At 42.7% G+C, this 25,686-nt stretch overlaps 1 protein-coding gene across 1 annotated transcript; it reads left to right on the forward strand.

The window, feature by feature from the left end:
* Positions 1–3,056: 3,056 nt before the first annotated feature.
* Positions 3,057–24,782, forward strand: LOC142559541 (lysosomal protective protein-like). The gene is made up of 8 exons (XM_075671122.1): positions 3,057–3,558; positions 6,188–6,279; positions 9,022–9,118; positions 11,514–11,687; positions 13,314–13,432; positions 20,498–20,657; positions 21,949–22,041; positions 24,610–24,782. Exons 1-8 carry the CDS (start codon positions 3,556–3,558, stop codon positions 24,691–24,693), a joined length of 822 nt encoding a protein of 273 aa, XP_075527237.1. The 5' UTR covers positions 3,057–3,555; the 3' UTR covers positions 24,694–24,782.
* The last annotated feature ends 904 nt before the right edge of the window (positions 24,783–25,686 follow it).

A 25,686-nucleotide genomic window follows, 5' to 3' on the forward strand; every position in this document is an offset into this window, starting at 1 on the left:
TCTGTATTCGTGAATATTCATTGGAATCAGTGTCCGCTGCTATATCTTGATGTGCCGCTCGATAACCTCCGTAACAGTGAACCTCATATGACGTCCACGACAAACACTATCCGTCGAAAGGTGGCAACATGGCAGGGACGTGACCTCTCCATTTTGGCGAGAGCTAAGGTGTACAATATATTTCTCGCTTCTAAGCTTCTTCATGTTCTGCAGGTCTTTCACTTCTCACGTATCCATGCTCAGGCATTTAATAACATATTTGCATGCTTTATTTGGCGTTCATCATGGGAAGCCGTGAGAATGCGCAACCTTTTTTTTTTTTCCACTTGAGAAGGGAGGCCCGGGTGTTGTGCTTTTGTTTGTGTGACAATTGGCCATGCGATTATTTTACCTTGAAAACGTCCCTCACTCATTCCCTCTCGCAGTTAGTCGAACACGTCTTGCTCCATACCTCCCTTTCCTTTTTCTCATGACACACTTTGTTCAAGAACAGCCGTTATAGGGCTTTCCAAAAGAAGTTGTCTACACTATGTCATTCTTAAAGGCCAGATTCACTCTATAGAATATTTGTTTACCGTTGATCGAGCGTCTCTAAATATAGCACTTTTGCACAGCCTTCTCCCTGAACCTATTATCGAAAGCCGTATCTGTCTCTATTTGGTCATGATGTTCTTTGCCGTGTCCGTAGAATGTGTATTACGCCAGCGGCGAAAACATCTTTCTTTAAGCTGCACACTTCCACCCTGCCAGTTAGAACGTGGCTTCAGGAAAAAAGGATTAAATGCATCCTGAAATAGAAATTGCAGACTTTTCAATCTACCCGAGACAACTGAACATTGCTTTATTCTTTTTCGTGAGGCATTTAATTTTCGGGACATTTTACAAGGAACTATCAAAAGGGACCTTCCTCTCACGTCCTATGATATCCAGTTTCTTCCTTTCAAGAAGACAGCCAGTAATACACCGTATGATTTGTTTATGTTATTAGGACTTCATTCATAGTGAAGAAGCCAAATGGTCGACAGACATGCCGAGTCACCTCGCTCGACAACATCCGTCTTTCGAGAAGAAGCTACTCAAGTGCGCAGTGGGGTCGCTATCTTTGATTCCGTTGCCGGAATTTTGAGCTTTCATTGGTGTGCGTAGCATGTCTGTATTTGTTTCTCATGTGCGTCCAAATGTAATGTAACAATTTTGGAACGAAACAACTCATAATTCCATGCAATACCGAAGAAAAAGAAATAGACAGTGGCTGAATAGGTTTGCGTGGTCGTGTAGCTACCCGGACGTGGGCGCTTCGAATCCGCAGCCTAACAAACAATATTTTCGCATGGCTTGAGTTTTTTTTCGTAAGGCAACACCGACGCCGACGCGAGCGAGGCAATACAAGGTTCTCTTGAAAAAGATGCGAGCGCGGTGCCATTTATTCCAGAAGGGAAAATGTCTTACTGCAAGACAACATTCTTCTGTGCCACATCTTGTAGAATATCAATCTGCATTGATTGTCTTCCAAAGCTAAACTTTCGTTGGTACACATTCTCGCGGCGCTACAAAAGTCGCAATGCTACACAGCCTCCGTATTTACTCTGGGGGCTTGTGTAAAGACTGCGTAAGGTTTTATTCAACAATTGAACTGTAACAAAGCACGAACGACAGCAATAAAGGATTCCTGTGCGAGTGCTGTTTCTTCAATCTATTATGGTCGTTATCGCAAATCTGGTTCTTGCACTCGATGATGAAGCGTTTATTAAAACTTTCGCAACGGATATAGCGCACGTAAAAGCCCACCCGGCAGAGATGCAGCGTCTCGCAGTTAAAGCTATCTGAAAATGACCCCAACATGAGACACCAAGGTAAATGGACCCAAAAGCGGTTTTGCAAACTAGACAATTGGATCCACAATGTAAACAATTAATGCATCCGGACGATTGTGAACCAGAGAAGTACGATACCTATATCGTCATCATCACCATAATCAGCCTGCTTTTATGCTCACTGCAGGAAGATGGCCTCTCCCAGAGACCCGGAGCTATCCCTGTCTTGCGCTAACTGATTCAAACTTGCGCCTGAAAATTTTCTGTATTTAACTGTACAGGATGCCCCACCAAACTTTAAGCCAGAGTTAAAAAAATATGTGAATGCCACGTAGCTGGACAGAACCAAGGTAATTTTGTTGGCCGTCGCTTGAAGGTACTCAATCTTTTTACATTCCGTGTAATTAGATAATTAGTCTTAATTAATTATTGAACTTCTCCAATTTTATAATTAGATGAAAAGTTCCAGTGACAAAGTTGTGGAGCGACATGAAAAACTCCCGATACAACTTTCTGTTGCTCAATACATGCTACAGAATAGTGTTTTTTCGAGCGCGAAAAAAGCCCGCTAATGCACGCAAGATTGCCACGCGACTGGCCGCTCGAGGCACGTTGCGTGTATTCGGCGCTTCTTTTACTCTCGGAAAAACAGTTCTATGTAGCCCGTATAGAGCAACACAAAGTTGCATCGGGAGTTTTTCATGTCGCTCCACAACTTTGTCACTGGAACTTTTATCTAATTATAAAATTTGAGAAGTTGAACAACTAATTAAGACTAATTATCTGATTAAGCGAAATGAAAAAAATATGCATCTCCAAGTGACGGCAAAGAACATTTCCTTGCTTTTGTTCAGTTATGTAGCATTCGCATGTTTTTAAACACTGGCTAAAATTAGCTGGGACGCCCTGTACACTATATCACAACTTTACTATGGTAAGGCAAAATGTAGTATAATGTAGTGTAACTATGTCATTCTATAATCATCTGTATATATATATAATCAACAACACACCCAAGGCGCAAATATATAGCTTCTTTTAGGAAAAAGAAAATGAGCCATAAAATGCGACCAAGGAGAAGCCAGTGTTAAACGTATAGCGTTAAACAGCAGGGTAAAACGTATAAGAATGGTTTCCCCACTCGCCTTCGATCTGTGGTAACGTTACCATGAAAAAAAAAAAAAGAATATTACCACGAGTATGTACACTTCCATTCCCACTAGCGCCCGCAAACGGAGTTTCCAAAATCAACGGACCTCGAAAGACGCTCAAAAGACGCTATGTGTATGCTGCAGTGCACGTGAACGTCCTCGTTGTCATCGCCGTTTTTCTTTGGATCCCTCATCTCCTTTCCTCGTGCAGGGTAGCCAAACACAGACGTCCGCCTGGTTAGATTTCGTGCCTATCCTCGTTTTCTCTCTTTCTCTAACTTCATGCTACGGGCCTGATGTGAAAAAGGTACGCTTCCTTATAACTTCCTCCCTCCGCTTTTTGCAAACAGGTCGCTAACGTCCTGTTCTTGGACGCACCGGCGGGATCGGGCTACTCGTACGACGCCACCGGGGACTACTCCACCGACGACGAACAGGCAGCAGACGACACGTATCTTGCCATACAGGACTTCTTACACAAGTTCTCTCTGTACAACACCAACGATCTGTACATCGTAGGCCAAGGTCACGCGGCCACGCATGTGACCCTCGTTGTCGAACGGCTGCTTGAGGATCCTGCGGCGAAACTGATGGTGAGCATCGGCCTGCAATAAACGACTTGTCCGTGTCCTGCTGATCGACCCGTAGAACTCAACTTTCTAAAAATGGGCGTCAAAACAGTGAGATCTTCCGTTACCTCAGTGTATTGACTATGACGTTGAACTGCTAAGCGCGATGTCGCGGAATTGATCTAAGTCACGGCGGCTGCATTTCGATTAGCGTTGAAATGCAAAAAAAAACAAAACCTTGGCTTGCGAGACCTTTGGAAACAACCACTACAGCTGCTGAGGGGAGCTATATGCAATGCTTTATTGCGTTAGACTAATGTTAATAATGATAATTTAGAGTAATGGTAGTAATCGAGGTAACAATAATTTCGACAGCACACCGCCACTGGTCCTACTGCTGTTTATTTTTCCCTTTGATGCTCCTCGTATTCATGCTGCTCCTCGGGAGTCCTAACTATGCGTTGCCTACCCATAGCGCTGCTGCAACAACATTGAAATCAGTTGCTAGGTTGGTTCATTTATACACGAAAGTCTAGTAAAGTCACTCCTCTCGTCGCAAACCACAGTTTCCATGGCAGCTGCAACGGTAATCTTTACCGGAAAACGCATGCGGGAACGCTAAGTGCTTCGCATTGTTATCGGGAGCGCCTTATCATCAATTACGTGGTTCGGATGCTTGTTTTGTGCTCGTTCTTTATTGAAACGGATGATGATCTGTATGTTGGATGTATAATTCTGAAGAATGTATGAACTTTTCGCTGCACTTTGCTGAGTGCTTGAAGCCTCCACCGCGGGTCGGCCCGGTAGAGCGGGCACTACCTCCCGGTTCGGCCCACATTTTTGCCCACGGATGCGGACACGAAAAATGCCTAACAGTGAGAGGCTACCAGTTTCGCTGTAAGATGTTTGTGGACTTAAATTTAGAGGCATGTCAAATAACATCTGGCAGTCAAAATTTATCCGAGGTCCCCAACCACGGCGTACCTCATAATCAGCTGGTGGTATTGGCAGCTGATCTTTGAATTAAAATTTTGTAATACTGAAATTTTCGAACTTACTCGAGTACATATATTTGAACATATCTGACTTTTGAATGTCAAATCTGATGTGAGATAAATTTTAATTTTTAGACAATACGAGATATAAAGCCTCCGGGGAATCCGTTTGGTAAAAAACATCATCAACAAAAAAAGAAACGCACAAGCTCTGGCTTCTATAATCGATACATGTAATGCCGTTCGTAACAGGACGCTCAGTCAAATCAGGAGATTATAAATTACATACAAGTGAAAGATGATCATATCTGACGCCCTGTGACAATGAGAATACTGGAACACAGGAACAAGGCCTACCCATGCGCGCGTGCAATGATGTTATAATTTAAGGAGCAAAGTGCAAGTAGTAAAGCAAATCCCATCTAGTTCATTTAAAATACTTAAGGCTATGCAGACACGGTGAGGTTGTTGATATAGTAAACCGCCTCGCCTAAATTCAGTAAAGAAAAGCAGAGGTTGTCTCTAAAGGCGAGCAATTCTTAATAAATGAACGGAAATTATTGTGCAGAAGGTCTCTGATCTACTTAGCAACTGGTGCATTCTGCACAGCAACGGAGTTGTTCATTGCAGCAGAATCATTCGGAACAGTCACCACTTGAATCAGTATTTCTCCCCACAGATCCATATTGATATAGTATGAGTTATAATCGACAACTTCGAATAGCGAATTCCTGAGTCAAATTAGAATCAAATAGCAAAGAATACCGTATTCGACATTACGGATATTCACACACCTACAGTACCAAAGCAACATAATGGGCCTTGAGGGTCACCTTATTTAGTGAAGGGCTCCGGAATAATATGGATTGCGTGGGTTTTATTAGACGTCACTTAAAAAAGTTAAGTCTAATTAGACAATCATTTTACTTATCTATATTTACTTTGCCTCGTCAAAGGCAAAAAGCAAGATTTGGCTCCACTGCTTGTATCTTATTTACACCACATGCCGAAACATGGACAACAACGTGGACTGTATTGTACAAAACTCCGTATTATTCGGCCTCCTAATGTTTCTTCTTTTATTTCAATGTGTATTAAAATCTAAGCACCCATTTGTATCTTTTTCCATCATTACGAAAATGAAGTAGCCTCCAGCAAGAGGACGAAATAACCCCCTGATTCAAGCTACCTGGCTGGAACAGTGTAAACTTCAAATGATCTGAATTGACCAGTGAAATTAGACCTAACCTATTAATGCTATCGACCATCAGGCATTGTCCATGTTTGTGCTGAGGACTACTTGTCATGCAGGGGGAGAGCACTATGTGGTCCGTGTTGCACGACGTAATAGGCGACTGCATTCCCTGTTGCTGTGCATTAAGACAGAACATGACGCAAGGCAAAGCAGTAAGTCAGCTAACAGGTAGCAAACGTAAGGTTGCTTCTCTTTTATGTGTTCTCAATACAAAGCTTTAGTATAGCCTATAACAGCAAACGTGGAAACTTAGCGTTAGCGTTGTCTGATGCCCATTGCGCATGCTTACTACTACTGCCACCCGATAAGAACATCCCACTACGTATGCGATGTTGTGGTACATGTGATGGGCAGGTTAATAAAAGATGATCGCTGACTTCCTCGTTTGTTTTTTTCCTTTAAGGGATACGCTATCAACAACGGAATCCTTGACGAGCGATTCAGAGAAAATTCCCTAATGTTCTTCGCCTACTACCACGGCCTCTTCGGACGAAGGTATTTTGTTTTTAGTTGCACGTACAATCGAAGTTCGTGGTGAAGCTCACGTGAGTGCTCAGAAATTGTTTAGTTTTGGTCTGGCCAATATCTCACCAAAGTCTGACCGATATTCGGGGCAGCTACATAGATTGTTGTCAAACTCGCGTGAGATGCACCCTCTTATCAGAACTAAAACCTTATGCCTAAGCTGCTGGCAGAAAGAAAAAGAAAGAAAAATCGAAAGAGAGCGTTTCAGGAAGCAAAATTTCATGAAGTAGTAGATATTTACACTAAGCTTCTTAAATAGCCTTCAAAGTAAACAATGTTATTACTCCATGAACTTTTCATGAGCAGAAAAATAGAACCAACGATACAATCTTGCTTGCCAGAGGTTTTTTTGTCATAAAAACACGTGTGATTACTCGCGATGACTCCTTCAAAAGGTCCGTTTACCAGGCTAACGTTGTCACGCCTTTACATTGGCGATAAAATACATTGATAATTTCCTTCATATAATCTCATTCAACGCTTCAGTCTAACCTTGTATACAGGATTGTGTGCGCAAGTTCAGAACGAAGCGAAATAAAATTTACTCTCTTAGGCAATCAATGTGACAAGCCTTGCTTAAAAGCATGGCGAGAAACGAATTTTGTACACTATAGGCTAACTCGCTAGGGTCGTAAACAGAGATAAATGGTGGCGTAGTAGCCAAGGCACCAATCCGCGTTGCAAAGTGCACAAGCAAAGAAGTTGAAAAAATGTAATATTTCACGCTATTCCACGATTAATTCTCTCCAACAAGTTTGCTAATAAGTAGGCGATTTCACTTTCAGAATACTTTGTTCCTTTCTTTGTACTGACAAGGAAAAAAAATCTGTATTTTGCTCTATTGAAAAGATTTCTAGTCTCTTTCTTTCTCAAGATTTTTATTTAAGGCAAATGGTCTTTCTGCTAATTGGTTTTTTATATACATTTGTTTTATTCCTCTATTTATTCTTTATTGCGGTTGTTCTTCATATCCCTCTTGACTTGGGTTTACACTACTGTCGAACTGTGTAGGGTTGAGGAGCTCGTCAAGCTACGGCTTCTTCTGCTGTAGCCCTCCACTGATTGAAGGTGAAATAAATAGAGAATATTCTATTAATTAGTTATTTTATTTATTTATTTATTTATTTATTTATTTATTTATTTATTTATTTATTTATTGATAAAGTAGGAAGAAAATATGCGAGATATCTCAAAGCTTTTTAACCAAGTCGATTTACAGTAGGCATCAAAAGTTTAGAGGCTGTGCGATGTCAGCAGTTAAGTTACCGTTGAGTTACTGATCTGTTTTAGACCGTAACCAGTAAAAGAGTACGGCACTATGCTGTTCACCTATGATTAATATGGCTGCTTGTACAAGCTAGAAATTTTAATACTGGTCTGTGTGCTCAGGCTACTCTGTAATGTAGCTTTTTCTCCTAACCTATAGCATTTAAATAATTCACGTTGACTACACGTGCTGCATCCACATTCTATCAAAATTTTGATCATTTCCGAAGTTACCATCACAAAAGTTGTTAACTTTCACTTCTGCTCAGGCAGAGAGACGCTGGATGCGAAAATCCCCGTTTGATTAGGGACGAAATCTCGGGGTACAGTTAATAGGCTAATATTTGTTGCCAACTTCTCCCGGGGTTCTTTAGCAATAAGTCTAGAGGCCATTACACACTAGTAGAAACGTGGATATTTTAATACGCTAATAAATATCTACATGATGAAGCTCACTAGCTGGCTGAATGAGAAATTCGCTACGCGTAGCAAACTCTTGGAAATATTGCGGATATGGAAAAAATATGCTTTAAACAGCTGCATGTATTTTCATTCAAGTGCGGCATTGAATGTGTAAATGTGGTTCTTATTGCGAAGGAAACACCTAGTTGTTCTTAAATGAAGGCTGACAAATGTTACTGCAGAAGCGTACGCATTTGGGCTGGCTAGTTAACGATTTGAGCAGACAGTCTTGTTAGGAGAAATGTGAGGAGAAGTGTTACTTGATGTCCTGGTACTAGTGCACAGACTGCGACATGAGTCATTTGCAATTGGAGCATTAGTTCCTCAAACAACGAACTCTACGGGCATTGGAAGAGCCGCAAAGGACACTTGTTCTCATTGGTGGGCTGAGTTATAATGTCTTTTGCTACTTATAGAATGTAGCTACAATCTTAAAAGAAAGGTAAGCAGATGTTAAATGAGTTGGGAAACGTTAAAACTAATACTAAGAGAAGTTTTCTGTAACATTGGAGAAGAAGTCAATAAGAACAGTTTGAGCAAGCAACACAGGAATATATAGATTTAGGAAGACTTCTGTATAGAACTGGTAGACGAAAGAGGAAGTGTATATATATATATATATATATATATATATATATATATATATATATATATATATATATATATATATATATATATATATATATATATATAACTCTGCAGATGCGACAACACTGTTCCTTGATCAATGAAATAGAACACTGAATAAGTAATTTCTTCTCCAACGCTATCAGCGTGATAGGCCGGACGCTACTGTTGATAAGAATGCAGTGTATGCAGATAAAGAAAAATTATAAGTGGCCAACAGTCTGACAAAAATGGGGATTTTTTCGCACAGCTTTTGCAACTATCAATGTCTTCTTCAGCATAGCATATGGACAACATTAAGTCACAATGTTAATGCGTTTTGCCCATGCTTACTCTTTATTTCATGCTACTCTAAAGACTGTGGAAGAAGCTGACTATCAACTGCTGCAACGGAGTTATTAATCGAACCTCATGCAATTTTGTCGATTCCACCATAGCAACCTGCCAGGAAGCGGTAAGTATGATAGCTTTTGATTCAAAGAACCGTATACTATCCGTGTTGGTAACACACTCTTAAAGCTACAGCCCGGTTACGATAACACTTCGCTTTAAGCTGTCACCACTACATATACAGTCGAAGTTCAATATTACGAAGTCGCATCGGAAAACGAAGTACATTCGTTATATCTGATATTTTATGATATTGTTACAAACGTACATTCGTTTGATATGCTGATATTGGTGAAAGAATTTTATGTTTAAATCGTTATATTTGACAATACGTCATTATCGAGGTCCGAGTGTATTGCTGCTTATTGGAGACACAAGTTAAATTAGCATGCAATTGAGATTAAGTTTTTGTTTTTGTGGTAGTCTGTACTTTATGTCTACAGTATGTTATACATACACTTTCACACACAAGATGAAGCACCAAAAGGGACAATAAAGAGACCGACTAAAGTCTGTTTTTTCGGTCAAGTATTGTCTGTTAATTTCTGTTAATTTCGCACTATAAGTTTGAGAACAATAGGGGGAAATGGAGGTCCACGTTTCATCATCATCATCATCAGCCTGGTTACGCCCACTGCAGCGCAAAGGCCTCTCCCATACTTCTCCAACAACCCCGGTCATGTACTAATTGTGGCCATGCCGTCTCTACAAACTTCTTAATCTCATCCGCCCACCTAACTTTCTGCCGCCCCCTGCTACGCTTCCCTTCCCTTGGGATCCAGTCCGTAACCCTTAATGACCATCGGTTATCTTCCCTCCTCATTACATGTCCTGCCCATGCCCATTTCTTTTTCTTGATTTCAACGAAGATGTCATTAACTCGCGTTTGTTCCCTCACCCAATCTGCTCTTTTCTTATCCCTTAACGTTACACCTATCATTCTTCTTTCCATAGCTCGTTGTGTCGTCCTCAATTTGAGTAGAACCCTTTTCGTAAGCCTCCAGGTTTCTGCCCCGCAGGTGAGTACTGGTAAGACACAGCTATTATATACTTTTCTCTTGAGGGATAACGGCAACCTGCTGTTCATGATTTGGGAATGCCTGCCAAACGCACTCGAGCCCATTCTTATTCTTCTGATTATTTCCGTCTCATGATCCGGATCCGCCGTCACTACCTGCCCTAAGTAGATGTATTCCCTTACGACTTCCAGTGCCTCGTTGCCTATTGTAAATGGCTGTTCTCTCCCGAGACTGTTAAGCATTACTTTAGTTTTCTGCATATCAACTTTTAGACCCACTCTTCTGCTTTGCCTCTCCAGGTCAGTGAGCATGCATTGCAATTGATCCCCTGAGTTACTAAGCAAGGCAATATCATCAGCGAATCGCAAGTTACTAAGGTATTCTCCATTAACTTTTATCCCCAATTCTTCCCAATCCAGGACACGAGGTATTCAGAGACCAGAGAGACCACATTTCATTTTTTTTCAATTTTGCAGTCATAATCTGATTACCAGTACATCGGTGTGACATCGCAGATTTGGAAGTGTATTTTTGTACATGTGCCGTTGCGCGGCTAAGCAAAAGTTCTTGAGTGCTGCTGATTTCAGTGTTCGGCTCTTTCAGAGTGCAGTGCAGTCGGCGTTTGTGGATGAAAACTTAGCTACGCCCGAGCGGACACTGTTAAAATCAATGACGTCACGCCGAGCTGGCGCGGTAACTTGAAGGCGGCGTGTTTCCATTTTTCTTTGATCGTTTATTTAAATATTTAAGAAAATCTTACAAAAAATGCTTTGGAGAGCACGGACAAGGCGAGAAATTGCCTGAAAGGCCCATGACAACATTACAGCTGCCACAGTAGGGCAGATAAAAAAATTGTGCTTACAATGCGAAGTATTTTGCAGCATTATTTAACTGTTCTTTTGAAATGATTGGTAATATTACAGAAACACCACAATGGTTAACACATTGATGTAAAAGGTGTGTGTTTTAGTGCTCTAATAACAGTTTTATCACTTTCTTACATTTCTCAGTTGATATTCCAGATTTTATCAGCTTTAGTACCAAGGAATAGTCATTTAAAACAATGACAATTTGACAGGCTAACTTTTCTTTCCCGTATCTTGTCCTCGACCTTGGCTTATATGTCCTATTTATTCTGAAATCGTAAAAGCTTTCTTCAATTGAATATTTCGATGGAATTATGATATGGTCCGTTTGGTACTGTCGTAATGCCTCCAACTCGTAATGCACTGTCTCCAACCGTTTTCCGTTTCAGTGTTTTTGGCTGCTATAGGGCTGAGAGTGGATTTTTTGATACCGTAGAATGGTAATGTATACAGCAATAATATCTTCGATTCATAACATTTTAGAAGCGTACTTGTAGAAGGGGTAATAAACATTCATCTCAAATACCTTCTATATTAAGCGTCACTTTTAATGTGTCTGTTGCTTACCGCGCAGGTAAAAGAAGCCGGAAACATCATCGGAACTCAAGGGCTGAACGTGTTCAATATTTACGCCAAGTGCGAGTCATCGACAAACGAGTCCATTTGCTCGACTAAGAGTGATGAAATGACTGCTCTGTGCCGGAGGTCTCCGAAACGGTTTGTTCACCATCCAGGCGTGAGGCACAAGGTAACTTATTTCGGCCCATACTTGTAGTACGCATGGATCGACAGTGCCTCTCTGGGAAACGTTCTGGCAAAACCCACGGAAACGTTTTCATACAGGAGCATCGAGGGACTCGTTTAGAAAAAGAGCACGGTTTACTATACCCTAACCCCGCCGAGTAAACTTCACCTGCTCTATTATTATACTATTTCCAACAATTAGTTTTCTCTAAAAGAACGCCGGTGTATCCGTTGAAAAGTAGAAGCGTGTTTCCAAGAATCAGCGAGTCGCCTTAATTCGTGCTATTTTGTTTCTGGCATTGTCTTTTTCTGGCATTGGGAACACAGGTGCATTATTTCCTGTTTTCTGTTATCGACCTTTTCTAAGCATTGAAATGGCGGCAGTGGGTTCTACGTCGAAGAGGAAACTGTTGACGTCGCGTGTTGCTGCTCTGGCAAAAGGGACCATGACGAAGTGCCGCACGACAACGTTCATATAGGTGCCTTCATATGCTGCAGAGTTCGCTTTTCTAATAAAAGGCTTGACTGCCTGAAGATTGCATCACTTATTAACAGGTGAAATTGTTACGAGGTGTTTGAACACGAAGACTACGGCGGTGTTGGAGGTTCTTGCAACGCGATATAGATGAATAAGACAATGTCCAGCGAGTTTTTCGACGCGAATAAGGTGTGAACTCACCTTTCACATACATGTTCGTCTTGTTAACGCCTGAGTTTTCGTTCTATTCAAGTATGCTCCATCTTCGTCGCAAAATAAAAAAGCAAAATGTTTATATTTGATTGATTTAGCTAAATAGTTCAGCTCTGACAGAGGTTATTGCAGGATTGGGGAAAACATCATGTGTTAGGTGCAGAGAAAAATGGTTTACAATGGCAAAGAACGAAGATTTCCAGGCAGAGCATTTCAACGTTTAACAGCTAATAGAACAAAATAGAGTGGGTTTGTATACGTTTCGGTTTTAGACTGCAGCGTTAAAAAAGTTAAGGCTGCGATAACTACGTGTAAGCAAAAATTTTCGAAACTATTTATTTACCTAAGTGCGTAGGACACAGTGAGTTCAATAGGGTTACAAGAATTAGCCTTTCAATGTGGCGACAAGTGGAGAGTGGGTTTAGGCTTAGGTTGATGAGGTTATAGGAAAGTGATAAAGACCTGTCGTATATGTCACAGATAAACCGCACATATTTTGTTCTGTACAGACTCCATATTGTCATTACCACGTTTGTAAACGATGTTTCAAACTATAAACGCATATATTTAGAGACGAAGCTGATTGTTGTTTTATGTGTTAGAACTTTAGTTTCGGCAGGAAACTGCATGGAGTTAGACAATTTGAGCGAACGCAACTCAACTGCATTAGATCGCAACACAACCTTCTTTTGAGCGGAAATTCCTTGCATCTAAATGTGGTAATAATAGGAAAATGGGTTACTCGTTCGTAACATAGCCACCAGAAATAAAAGCTGGCTTGAAAAGAAATTGTCCCTTAACGGTTGCCGGTCCCGAAGAGAATATAGGCAACAAAATTTGTTATGTGAAGTTTGATTACCTCTAATATTGACTTGTATATGGCATCGATGTAGCCTTCCTCCAATGCGTCTCTCTTTTTTTTTGGTTTTACTCTCCCAGGACATCAGGTGGAGCCCTTCATGCTTGGACACCACTGGTGTTACTGCCTACATGAACAGGCAAGACGTTAAAACGGCTTTACACGTACAAGAATCTCCAAATCAATGGCTACCATGCAGGTGAGGACCAGGTGATTTGGCGGATTTTAAGTTTAGGAGGAGTTTATATAAGGTTGATGAATAATCGTTTTGCTCAAACACATTCAAGCCATAGACATTTGCGAGACTTAAGGGAAAACAGAAACATAACACGAATGGATCGAAAATGTTCGCAGCTAACAGGTAACCTGCATTACTTTAGTATTTCTTGCGTTAGCATCAATCAATCAATCAATCAATCAATCAATCAATCAATCAATCAATCAATCAATCAATCAATCAATCGATCAATCAATCAATCAATCAATCAATCAATCAATGAATCAATCAATCAATCAATCAATCAATCAATCAATAAACTTCTCGTATTGACGATGCAAAGTGGTTTTTGATACTGTGTGCCTTTCGCTCTTCGCATTGCCGGATAAGAGAAGAAAACACCGAGAGAGAGAGCGAGAGAGAGAAGAGGTAACGCAAACAAATAACGGCATGGGAAGTAACGAACCTACTTTTATGATTCAGGCGCGCAAACGCAATCCAAGGCATTGCACGCGCGATATTATACCCAGCCCATGTACGCATTACTGGCAAGCGCAGTAGAAATTTCCTATATATATAGTCTCGCCGAGAGCCCCGACGAGTCGAGCCACCTCCTATACGGTCTACCTCCAGCCTACTCCTCCGGTCGAACCCACTGGGCCCTCCCGGCCGGCCTGCTCTGATGCTGCTGGGACGACCCTCTACCTTTGTCCCTCCTACCCTCTCTTTCTTTTAATCCCATCTCCTCTACCCTGCTGGCGCTGAGCCGTGCTCCCGCATGGGTTGTAGAAGATACTGCCAGCCTTCCCTCCTTTCTCACAAGAACCACTTCTCTACTGGCAAGCGCGGTCTCGTAAAGGCAGAACTCTAAACAACATAAAACTGTCGCAAAAGGAAAACAGACACTCCTTTAGACTGCGCATGTGTGCAGTGAATGGTCCTGATATGATATGCATTTTGTCACGTCGACTGAACCCCCATGATGTGCCAGTAAATAGCACATGGGTGTGCTTCACAAGTGGCGCATAACGCTTTTACTTACGTTACCAGCCCTTCTTAAAGTGCCGCACTACATGCGTTTGAGCATTCATTTGTTCATCCTAGACCCGTCGGTCATATTGACACCTGCTGTCACCCTGTTTAGGAAAGTTAAAGACATATCAATTACCGTAAGAATCCACCCTTCTTTGAACGTAACATAGTTGAGTATAGATCCTTTAATTGTCACAGCTACCGCTCGCAATGCAGCTCAACGTCAGGGCTGCGTTCGCTTCCTAGCGCATTGCCGTCATTTACGTATCTGCGGCGTCCTGGAAATCTGATTCGCTACAGTTGTGTTTCTGTAATGAACCTAATAGCGGGGTTTTGTGCGCCAAAACCACGATCTGGTTACGAGGGTCGACGTTGTGGGGAACTCCGGTTTATTTTGCTCACTTGGGTTTCGTTAACTCGCACACAATGCACGGTACGCGAACGGTTTTTGCACACTTCCCGGGATCGATCCTGTCGAACACCTGTAGAGTACGAAATAGTGAATTATTGTCGAGTACTTTTTCTCCTTTCGAGCAAAGCTGGATAATCATTTCGTTCGTTTCGCGATGGAGTAACAGTACAATGGAGTGGGAGTAATAAAGGAAAGACAGGGACGTTAGCAAGTGTAAATTCCAGGTGGCTGCAAAATTTTAAAACATGCCTAGTGCAGACTTCTAGTACTTGAGCTGGATCAGAGAGGCGCACATTACTTGGAAGAGAAATCGTAGCCCATTTCAAGTAATTAATTAAATGCAGCTAATTATGTTTAATTAATTACGGCACATAATGCGATTTACAAATTGTTGCCGATGAATTTGCAAGGCGTATCCACCTGGAATGAATTTACAGAGTGACACCAGTTTGGAGGTAGGAGTAATCAAACTCTCCGTAAGAACGCACTGTTGTTTCGTTTACATTAAAAAAAATTACTTTCTTTTAGTCATTGAAGCGCAAAAGTAACTGGAACGCTCATGTATTTCGTAGCACAATAGGAAAGGATGTCTCGAAAGTGGTGTACAGCTGGAAATTCATTTCAAGTGGACACGTCTCGCAAACCGATCGGCTACAATTCGCAAATTGCAATATGTGTTGTCAAGTAATTAAGAAGCCAACGAGTGAAGTGCTGATAATAAGTTATGTACGTGTTTTGACTTCTCGGGATAGTAATGCCCACCACATCGAATATTACAGCTCAAGGACACGAGTTACGCTAGGTGTCATCAGCGCTTTCCTTTTTTCAGTCTATAAAACTTAAAAAAAGAAAGATCACCTCGTATACGGGAAAGTAAAACATTGAGTGTGGCAGCCGGGTCACGCGTGGCGCTCGAGCTCCTCCGCCCGTGTTACTAACGATACGCGGTGACAAAACGGCCCCACGCACCACGCGATACCACTTCTGCCACGCAGCCTGGACAACCCCCTGCCAGAAGGCAGGCTGCTCACGACGGCGACGAACCGTGGTGCGGTAGTGCACACAGCTGCTCAAAAGGAACGCTGTTTCTGTGCACAAAGCTCGCGCAGGCAGCGGAAACGCTACCGTAGCTCCGGCAGAGGCGATTGTTCGAGCGGATCGTCACGGCGCGTTCACTTGGCTTCGCCGTTTTTGCAATCAAACGCACTGCGCGTCTCTCGGGGGGCCTTTTAAGCTCCCGCGCGCGGTCCACGCTGGAGCCTTCCACGCCAGGACAGCACGAGGGCGACGGTGGCCATGTAAATGAATTTACCATAAAAGAGAGAGGGCGAAGGGAGGGAGGGAATATCTGCGTGAATTATAATATTGCAGCATAAAATATATGTTGAATTAGATACGCATAGATCATCCACAGGTGCACTGCGCAGAGCCGGTAGAACGAGAGAGCTCGATAGCGCACACATGTGCGACGTTTTCCATGATAAACTTTATTTGAGATTTCAAAATATCGTTGCAAGCCACCGAACGTGAAATAGCGGACTTCCGCACAGCCAGCTGCTCGAGAGGAAACGCATTTCAACAATGCCTTGAAAAGCGCACGTGCATCTGAAGAAAAAAAACTAAAAAAAAAGTAGGTCGGTATGCAGCCGGAAACGAGAGGTGCGTTAAAACGACAGCCATTTTAAACACGACCTCAAATACGCTATGCGCACGCAAAGCTGAGGCAACCAAGCAGAGATTCTCTATTGTTTTTATTAGTTTTTTTATTCAAAGCGTCGGCATTGTAGTTCTGGCTGTGAGTGCCTTAGTGGAGGGCTGCGGTTTCATTTCCAATGTCTAGAGTCTTTAACTGTGCGGTCAAGACTGGTTGGTACTCGAGGGTTCTTAATTCGGAGCTTTTGTTGTGTCATTCCAGGCACTTCACGGTAGACTGTTAGGTATTCCCTATCTCACCACACTTAGCGATTCCACAAAAAGAAGAAATGAACTAACGACAGTGCCGTCGAACCTCGGCCTTCGAGCACAGCAGCCCAATGCTCTATCCACTATAGGCCACAATCATGCTTTTTATTGCCAACTTGACAACATATACAGGACTACAACACTTGACTAATGGTAAAAAATGCATGCCGCTTGCTGATCAGCACAGCCAACTAAAAGCGCTTGAGTTTCGTCGGTTCGTTCAACAAGCTGAAGCAAACTTCTTTTTAAAATCAATTTCTTACAAACGTCCTTACTGTACCCTATAATGTTGCCTCGAGTAGGCGTATATTTAAATCAGCACGTGTAGGCCATGAGCAGTGCAACCTTGACCACACAAACATATACAGTGGCCGCCGCTCCACGTTTACTGTGGGAAGAAAGCGAACGCCATGTGGCGTTACCGGCAAGTCCTTCTTTTTCAGTGTCCTCAGCATGATGGCCCAGTGATGAACTGCATCCCGAAAGTCAATACATCTATGTTCAATCGTCTCTAGGTTATAGCGTTTACGGCAATCTAAGAACCACTAGGCCACAATCACACTCCTCACGTGCCAAAGTCGAGTAGCTCTTTCAGACCTTTCACGCATGTGTGACGTGCAAGTTTCTCGTGTTCTTTTCCTCGTGGCAGATTGAGCTACGAAATGATGTGCCCCAACTACGGGATCGGCCCGCATTCCCCTCTACTTTCCTCGTAGCAGCTAACGCTACGTATAAATAGTGCGACTCTGTGCCGCCTTCGCAACCGGCTCAGCTCATACACAATTTAAGGTTTGATCGGCGTAGTGCAAATACCAGCGTCGTTTTGGCATACGCCATCCGACACAGCCATCGGTGCGTGCGACTGTATGCCGCGTAGTCGCCGACGACGTCACCATACGTGTTTGTGTCGTTTACACTCGTCCAGTACCCGCGTAGCAACCAAGAGTTGGCATGCGATTAGCTCGCGTCGAACGGCTGGAGTTCCAAGCACAGCGTCGGTGTCACACGACCGTCATCACCGCCAGCTTGCTGCTGTCGTCCCACACGCACCCGCGTCACGCACGTGGGTGTTCGTCTGACACAAACACGTTGGCCCACCTGGTGACGCCCTTGCGTAATCCAAAATGACGCTGTGTAGCCAGCTGCCAGCAAAATGCTTCCCATAACATCCATTCCCACACTGCGCCGGAAATCCTTCGTGTTGTTAATAGTTTTTTTTTTTCAGACAGTGATATTTACAAACATACCAATATCCGCGGAAAACGAGTTCCGAATTTCAGGTGACGTGATGTTTATTTTCGTCCATCAAAAGAAAAGAAGAGCCGCATAGGCGCTGCTACATACAGCTGCTTGACGGGGTGCCTGCCCCCAAGGTTTCACAACAGATTACAGCAGTATGCAATTGAATGTTAGATACTACGAAAACAAAAAACATGCTTTCGAATGAGCAAACAAAAAGCAAAGCAAAACACATTATACGTATCCGCAACAGGTGGTAGACCTGCTAAAGTTTCAACACTCGATCATACAGTGAAAATGGGACAATGAAACAATACCAAAAAGTAAACCAAAACGGACTGAAGATGAATGTGCAAGCTTCTCCCAAGGATATCTTCCAGTGAAGAATGTTGGTACGTTTATAGGTATAAGTCACGAAGAACACTGAAAGAAATGAACTCGGAATCCACAGCATATATTGAAGAGAGTTCATTTAGAAGTGTAGTTAACCTAATCGAAAGCATTTGTGCACCGTATATGGTGCGGCAAGTGCTAACATTGCCAATGCTCAATACGGCGCGTTTCAGATTATGGCACTTTCTCCGTGAACTTTGCGACGTCAGCGAGAGTGTAAGCTCTTCTTTTGCTATTTCCTAACTCGTAAACACGGCAGCGTCTAAAATTGTATAACGATTCCACATTTACAGTGCGAAACTTTTGTAGAATGGTTGCGTATGAGAGCGGTAAGGAACTGCGGAAATTATTCGAATAACTCGTTTTGATAACATTAGCAACTCATTAATCTTTTCTGCCGTGGCATTTGCCTATACAAGCGAAGCATAACTTCAAGTGGAATATACACATTTATATAAAACAAGATTGATTGATGCAAGAAACGTTGCGCGCAACCGTAGACAGCATAAAACCGACACTACGAATCGCATAAAATATCGGTATCAGATCTGAATCTATACCGAATGAGATCGCGAATGTTTTTTTTAGCTTTTAAACAATCTCAAAGGCAAAATTTGCACGGAGATAGCTTTCTCAAATAACGAGGCTCATAAACGTTACTTGGAACATGTATGTAATATAGTTGAGTGTTATTTTCATTCCATCCCCATCGTTATGCGATCGTCGCTGCCTGCGAAACCGAGGCCACGTGCCCTGCATGAAAACGCCGTAGCCACGGCGTAATCGCAGGTGTTTCATTCAGTTTGAACAAAAGTGAAACGTTTTACATAAACTGCTCCATTCACTTGGTTAATGTTGAGAGAGCGCGAATTTTGCGGTAGTAGCCGTCCCATGTGACACGCCTCCGTGATTCAATTGAGAATCAGCTCTCGTGTTTTTTTTATTTTTGTTCTTCTTACGTCAACAAAATTTGTTGCACTTGAAAACAACCATGAGATTCTATTTTTGGAACAGCCTTTAGTGGAAATTCTATAAGTTCTAACAAAAAGGGATAAAAAGGAAGGAAACAAAATACCACAAAATTTGTTACGAAAATTGGAGTCAAGCTTGTACCGCCTCCACGAACGAGTAAAAGGGCCCTTGTTTGAAAAAATTACGTATAAGGAACCGTCAGCCTCTGCTCATCGGCGTGGCATTCCTTGTTGTCGTGACGCGGATCTTTATAATTCTGTGCAGAGGTGTGCGCCCAAAAGCTAACAAGTTATGGAGGGTGCCTAGTAAGAGAAGTTTTCTATATAGACGTGCACAAGAACGGCCATTTCTTGCCACTATTTGTCATCATATAAAGCGAATAAGCGCGTGTTATTCTCAACATGTGAAAATGTCTATCTTCATATAAGTTACAAACTATAGGTTTAGGGTTGCCTTACCTGGAACTACAGTAGAAGCGAGGATGGGGGAAACTTTCTTCTTTTCTTTTTGTCCAGTTCCCGTAATATCACCGCTGGTAAAGCGGAATTTGTGGCTCTCGATTTTACAAGCAAAATCTGTTTCGTCAAATTCAAATGACCATTCGAATACACGAATTATTGTTAAAATGTATTCCCACATTCTTGGAAAGAGGCTCATTCTAAACGCATAAATTTCATTTTTCCCGCCAAATTCTATAGGCTCTCAGTCACCCTCTGCCGCTGATCAGTCACCCTCTTCCTAACTCACTGCATTAAAGCACACATTACTGCCAGTAGTGCGATTAACTCGCAGAAACAAGCTCTCGTCAAGGCCGTGTACAAGAACGCTTGCCTCGGGCCTCAATCAAGGTAAATGCTGACAACTCCCTGCCTCGTGTTCTTACACTACGGTCAATATAATATGAAAGAAATGGTTTACACTGCATAGATATAGAGCTCGGCTATAAGGTTCGTTGTTGTTACAGGCGGTATAAAGTCATTTATGTGGAGATCTGTATGTGAGAAAAAAAAAACATCGCTTCATTTAATTGTTTTCAGCGACGTCGTCAAGTATAAGATCATGTACGAGGACCTGCGAGAAATAATCAAAAAGATATCGTCCAGCGACAAGGTGAGAGCCCTGTTTTACCACGGTGACGTCGACATGGTGTCCAACTTTCTCGGTGCCAAGTGGTTCATCGACAACGTTCGACTTCAGGTGAGTGTTCTACACGGGAGAGCTCTTGCTCGTTGCCCGTGAAGCGAGAGGTAACGCAATGCGGAAGTCGAGGAGCATAACACAGAGCTGTGATGTTTGCTTGCTATGCAATGCGTGTCTCAATAGCTGCAAACGCCGAAAACCAAGAGAGAGTTATTTATGGATGCTAAATATAAGATTAGGACACGGAAGGACGTGGAAAGTCTGAAGAGTTGTTATTTTTCCGTGATTTTAATCACACAAAGCGCTAATTGATGTCCTACATGAAGCTGTAGCTCGCATCGTGTCAGACTAAATGCGGTTGAATGCCACACCACCCAGCGGTCTTTGAAGCCTTCCGTTTTCTTTCTTTTTTTTAGAACTGTTTAGATCAAATTAAACTATGGGTTCTAATAGCCCAGAAATGTACACTGGGATGTGAGGGAGGCCATAGTGTACGAGTCCTGATTATTTTTTAGTTCTTATTATTTCTTAGTTCTTTAACTTATTAGCTTTAACGTAGTTCTTATTATTTCTTAGTTCTTTAACTGGCACGCAAGGCACGGCACATGAACGTATAACGGTTTCCAGCAAGTACGGACGCGAGCACAAGAAGTAGAAACAGACAGGACAACCAGCGTTGTCCTGTCTTTTTCTACTTCTTGTGCTCGCGTCCGTACTTGCAGGAAACCATTATACGTTCCCCATGCACCAACTGGCCCAGCAAACTACTCTACTAAACGGCACATGAAAGTTTTCGCATTCCGCACCCATCGGTATGCAGCCGCCGGGGCCGGGAGTCGAGTCCTTCACCTCGTAATCATCAGCGAAATGCTGTAGTTACTGAACCAACGTGGTGGGTGCAATGTGAAGATCGTATATCGCGACGAGGAAAAGCAGTAAATAAAACTAAGAATTACATTTTTCACAAATACAGATTGCATATACTATCGATCATATTAGTTGTATTTTGCCTTTGTTACCTTACCATCATTATTAGTGGCCGATAAATGTCGGTAGCTGGCGGCGCTTGCGGCAGTTTTCAAAGCACCTGATGCTTCTTAGACGAAGATATCGCTGCGCAAGTGACACCAAAAAGAAATATTCTTCTGAGCGCTTGTGAGCATTTCAAAAAAGAAAAAAATATATACACTTCGCAATATGGGTGCTGCCCATTGTTACACCATAGCAGTTAAGGCAAATTAATCTTTAAAATGAAAACAATGTTCTGATAGCGTCGTCAAGATCGTTTAGAGTAGTTAAAAAGTCATATTAGCGCTTATTACAACAGGTTTTTCTTTCTTTTATACAGACATTAGTCACCTATGAGCAATGGCTTTTCCAGCAACAAATCGGCGGTTACGTGGAGTACTACGCAGGAAAAATTGTCTACCTCACAATAAAGGTTTGTGTTATGTCTTGTGAGAAGGCCAGATTATTTGGTATGTATCTTTGCAATGATTACGCGCTATCTCGAAACTTTGATGCACGCAAACGCTTGAAACTTATTGTAAAACTCATCACGCACAACACGTGAAAATTGTTGGGGCTCTACGTCAAGCTCATCAGTGACGACGCCTTACAAGTATTCGGTTTCCGTGTCTGTAAAGCTTTTAGAATGAAACCTGCCGCATTTGTCGCCTACGGAGTAGCGCATATTGACAATTAATAAATTTTTGGGGTGGTTTTACGTGCCAAAATCACTTTCTGAATATGAGGCACTCCGTAGTGGAAGACTCCGGAAATTTCAACCACCTGGGGTTGTTTAACGTGCACCTAAATCTAAGTACACGGGCGTTTTCTCATTCCGCCCCCATCGAAATGCGGCCGCCGTGGCCGGGATTCGATCCCGCGACCTCGTGCTCGGCAGCCTAACACCATAGCCACTGAGCAACCACGGCGGGTGCGCATATTGACAACACTGAAAGCGAAATACTGTGATAAAAAAAAACGCGATGAATAATAAAGTGCCAAGACCTTACTTCGTGCCTGTGCTAGTGGCACAATAAATTAACAAATTGTGACTCTCTACAAGGTTACCCCTCTAATGCGCAAACAACGTAACCAGTCAGAAGTGACGAAAACGAATAGAATTGAATCACCGGGTTTTAGGTGCCATAACCACGATTTCATTATGAGACACGGCGTGGGGGGTGGGGGGGGAGGTGAGGGGGCGCTCTGCATTAATTTTGACCAGCGGGAAATCAATAAAGTTTTATCATACCAGGGAATCTTTAACGTGCCCCCAATGCGCGGGACACGGGCATGTTTTGCGTTTCTATCCCATCAAGGTGCGGCCAACGCGGCCGGGATTTGATCCCGCGACCTCGTGTTTAGCAGCGCAACACCATAGCTGCTTAGCCACCGCGGCGGGTGAAGTGACAAGAACACGAATCACGTTTAACAACTAGCCAGGTGAACAGTCATACAAGTGGCTGGGAAGGAGAAATTTAGGCTAGACTTGTTTGAAGTAAGCCAAATTCGCAAACAAGAATGGCGCGTGAAAACTACCCTTCTAGCACCGAATCTACAAATAGGTCTTGCCTAATATAGACATTTATAGAACAGACACCGGTAAACGGTGTAGCGGTACAAAATATTACCGACTATGACTGTGAAAAACCACTGTTATCGACAAAAAATCTTCCGGAAGTCCGCCCCTCTCACCATTGGCTGCCGACTCCCCTTTAGACTTTCACTTGCTCGGGTGAAGGTTACAGGAAACACGTCTACAGCGCGAGGTCAGTGGAATGGGAAGTTGATTTGTGCCAGATGGTACGGCAACGAGGTCAACAAAACTTGCCTTGAGCACGTGTTTGAAAATTACCCGGCTAAACTTGCCATAGTTTGTTCCATAGTTGGCTTTCAGTGCCTCTGATTATTAGACTCTCCAGAACACACCAGGTGAGCATCTCTGGTCGCCAAAATGCCAGTGAATGGCATGCTTTAGATCGTCGCCTTGTCCAGCACTCGTTAAGAGCGGGTTCAATTTGCCAGGACAAGAAACAGAATAACATTAATGGTCTGCGAAGCACATTCCACTGGCTAAGCAGCCAAATGTCTCAGTGTGTCAGCCTCACGACCTGACGTCGGTGACGCATGACCAGCTAGAATATAAACCAACAAATTTTGCGGAAAAGAAGGTAGCAAGTGACAAGATCGTGTTAAACGAAAAGCCAGAGGGAGATGCTGAAGCAACATAGCAGACAGAAACGATGAAGAAGAAGTCTTCTATGGAATTGAAATAAAACACGAACATCACAAAGATATCTTACTGTAATTCAAAGGATTGTGTGAGGGAAGTTCGTAGCCAGATAACGCTTTCTGAGCATCATAACGGATTTCTGAGCCTGAAGTTATATTTTCCGAATAAGTTTTCTGCACAGCTTACGGTAAGGACCTGCAAATCATTAAGTATAAGTCATTTCATAAGAATGTCTCACTATCCATGTAATGCCTTCAGACACAGCACAAATATAGGATGCTAACTTCGTCCACATGTATGAATTGGAGTAGTTAGCATCGCATAGAAGCTGCGTTTTGCGGAGAAAAGGTGAACGCACCTCCTCCATCGACAAGTAAGCTAATGATGCCAAATAAGCGAAAAGACGCAATGGAAGACAACTATGTAGTGAATAATTTATATTCGAGTGAAAACAAAAAAGCTCGTTATATACGCAAAAAAATGGTACAAATAACAATAACAAGCTTCATAGCCTGCGACACAAATGGACTTGAAAGCGAGTCTTCGTATAAAATCACCAACTTGATTGCATACACTTAAAAGCGCTACCTGAGCATAGCATAGGAAAGCTGCGAAAGTGCTGGGTAAGTTCCGTGGATCAAACGACTAATGAACAAAGCAATCAACACCTGTGCTCATATTGAGAAAAAAAACCTAACAATGCATAATGGGGCGAGAGCAGCGCAAGGACATCTTGAAATGCAACAGACGCATTTTTTTTTCTTACAGGGCGCCGGACACAGAGTTTCAAGAGACAAGCCACCCGTCTCACTGCAAATAATAACGCGTTTCATTGCAAATGCCCCGTTCTAAAAGAAAGAAACAAGAAAGCCCACGTAATTTCTATTTAATACTTGCTGCTGCTGTTGTTGACACCTTGAACAAATAAATCCTATAATGGTCATGAAGCCTGTAGCGCTGTTCTCCTTTACCTCTTCTAGCCCGTTGCACAATTTTGCGACATATCGAATCCAAACTCGGAAATACACAATCGGGACGCTGAAGCGAGAGCAATCATAATTCTGACGTCAGATGTGGCCATCCAGCAAAAACGCGTTAGCGTGTCGCAATCTGCGACTCGGAAATAACGCACTGTGCACAGTGATTCCAACGAGGGTCAACACTCCGTGAAACTGGTGTGGCTGCATTTACTCAGAGGCATAAAAGGAAATCGCCATATCTGCAATAGCACCTGCTTTACAGCTTGCAGTAAAAATGCGAGATGGTTCTAACTGTAAAAAAACTACAGAGACGAAGAAATCATTGCTGCTAAAATACTCCAGGTGAAGAAAGATTGCGCGGTCAAAAAGACATGCTAATATAGAGGCGCTGCCTATGCGTGATGCCCCGTTTCAGTTTACAGGAGCGCTATAACGTAAAGCTGTCCTAAATTTTTCTATTAGAATTCTCCAATCAGCCCTCCGCGATTGGTCAAAAGCTTTTTGGAGCACTCCCCCTTCGCTTGTCTGTCATGCGACATCACGAAAACCACGATAGCTGTCAATATCACGTGACGTGTACACACTGATTGTGCATGATTCGACCGAAGAAAAACAATTATTTCTCATTCGACGACGTTTCGCCAATAACCCTCTGTTATTGGTCAAGAGGTTTCAGGCTGCACCCACTTCACCTGTGGGTTACTAGACGTCACAAAACAACGTAAACTTATTGTGCCAAAGTGACTTGTACGCGCTAAAGGTGCATTAATGTGCCGAATAAAACTGGTTTTTTTTTCTGAATCGCCGGAGGCTGCACCGTTCCGAAAGGAATATCGCTCCTGTGCTCAGGCACTGGCTACTCGCA

This window comes from Dermacentor variabilis, chromosome 10 (genome assembly GCF_050947875.1).
Source record: "Dermacentor variabilis isolate Ectoservices chromosome 10, ASM5094787v1, whole genome shotgun sequence".
Lineage (NCBI taxonomy): Eukaryota > Metazoa > Arthropoda > Arachnida > Ixodida > Ixodidae > Dermacentor > Dermacentor variabilis.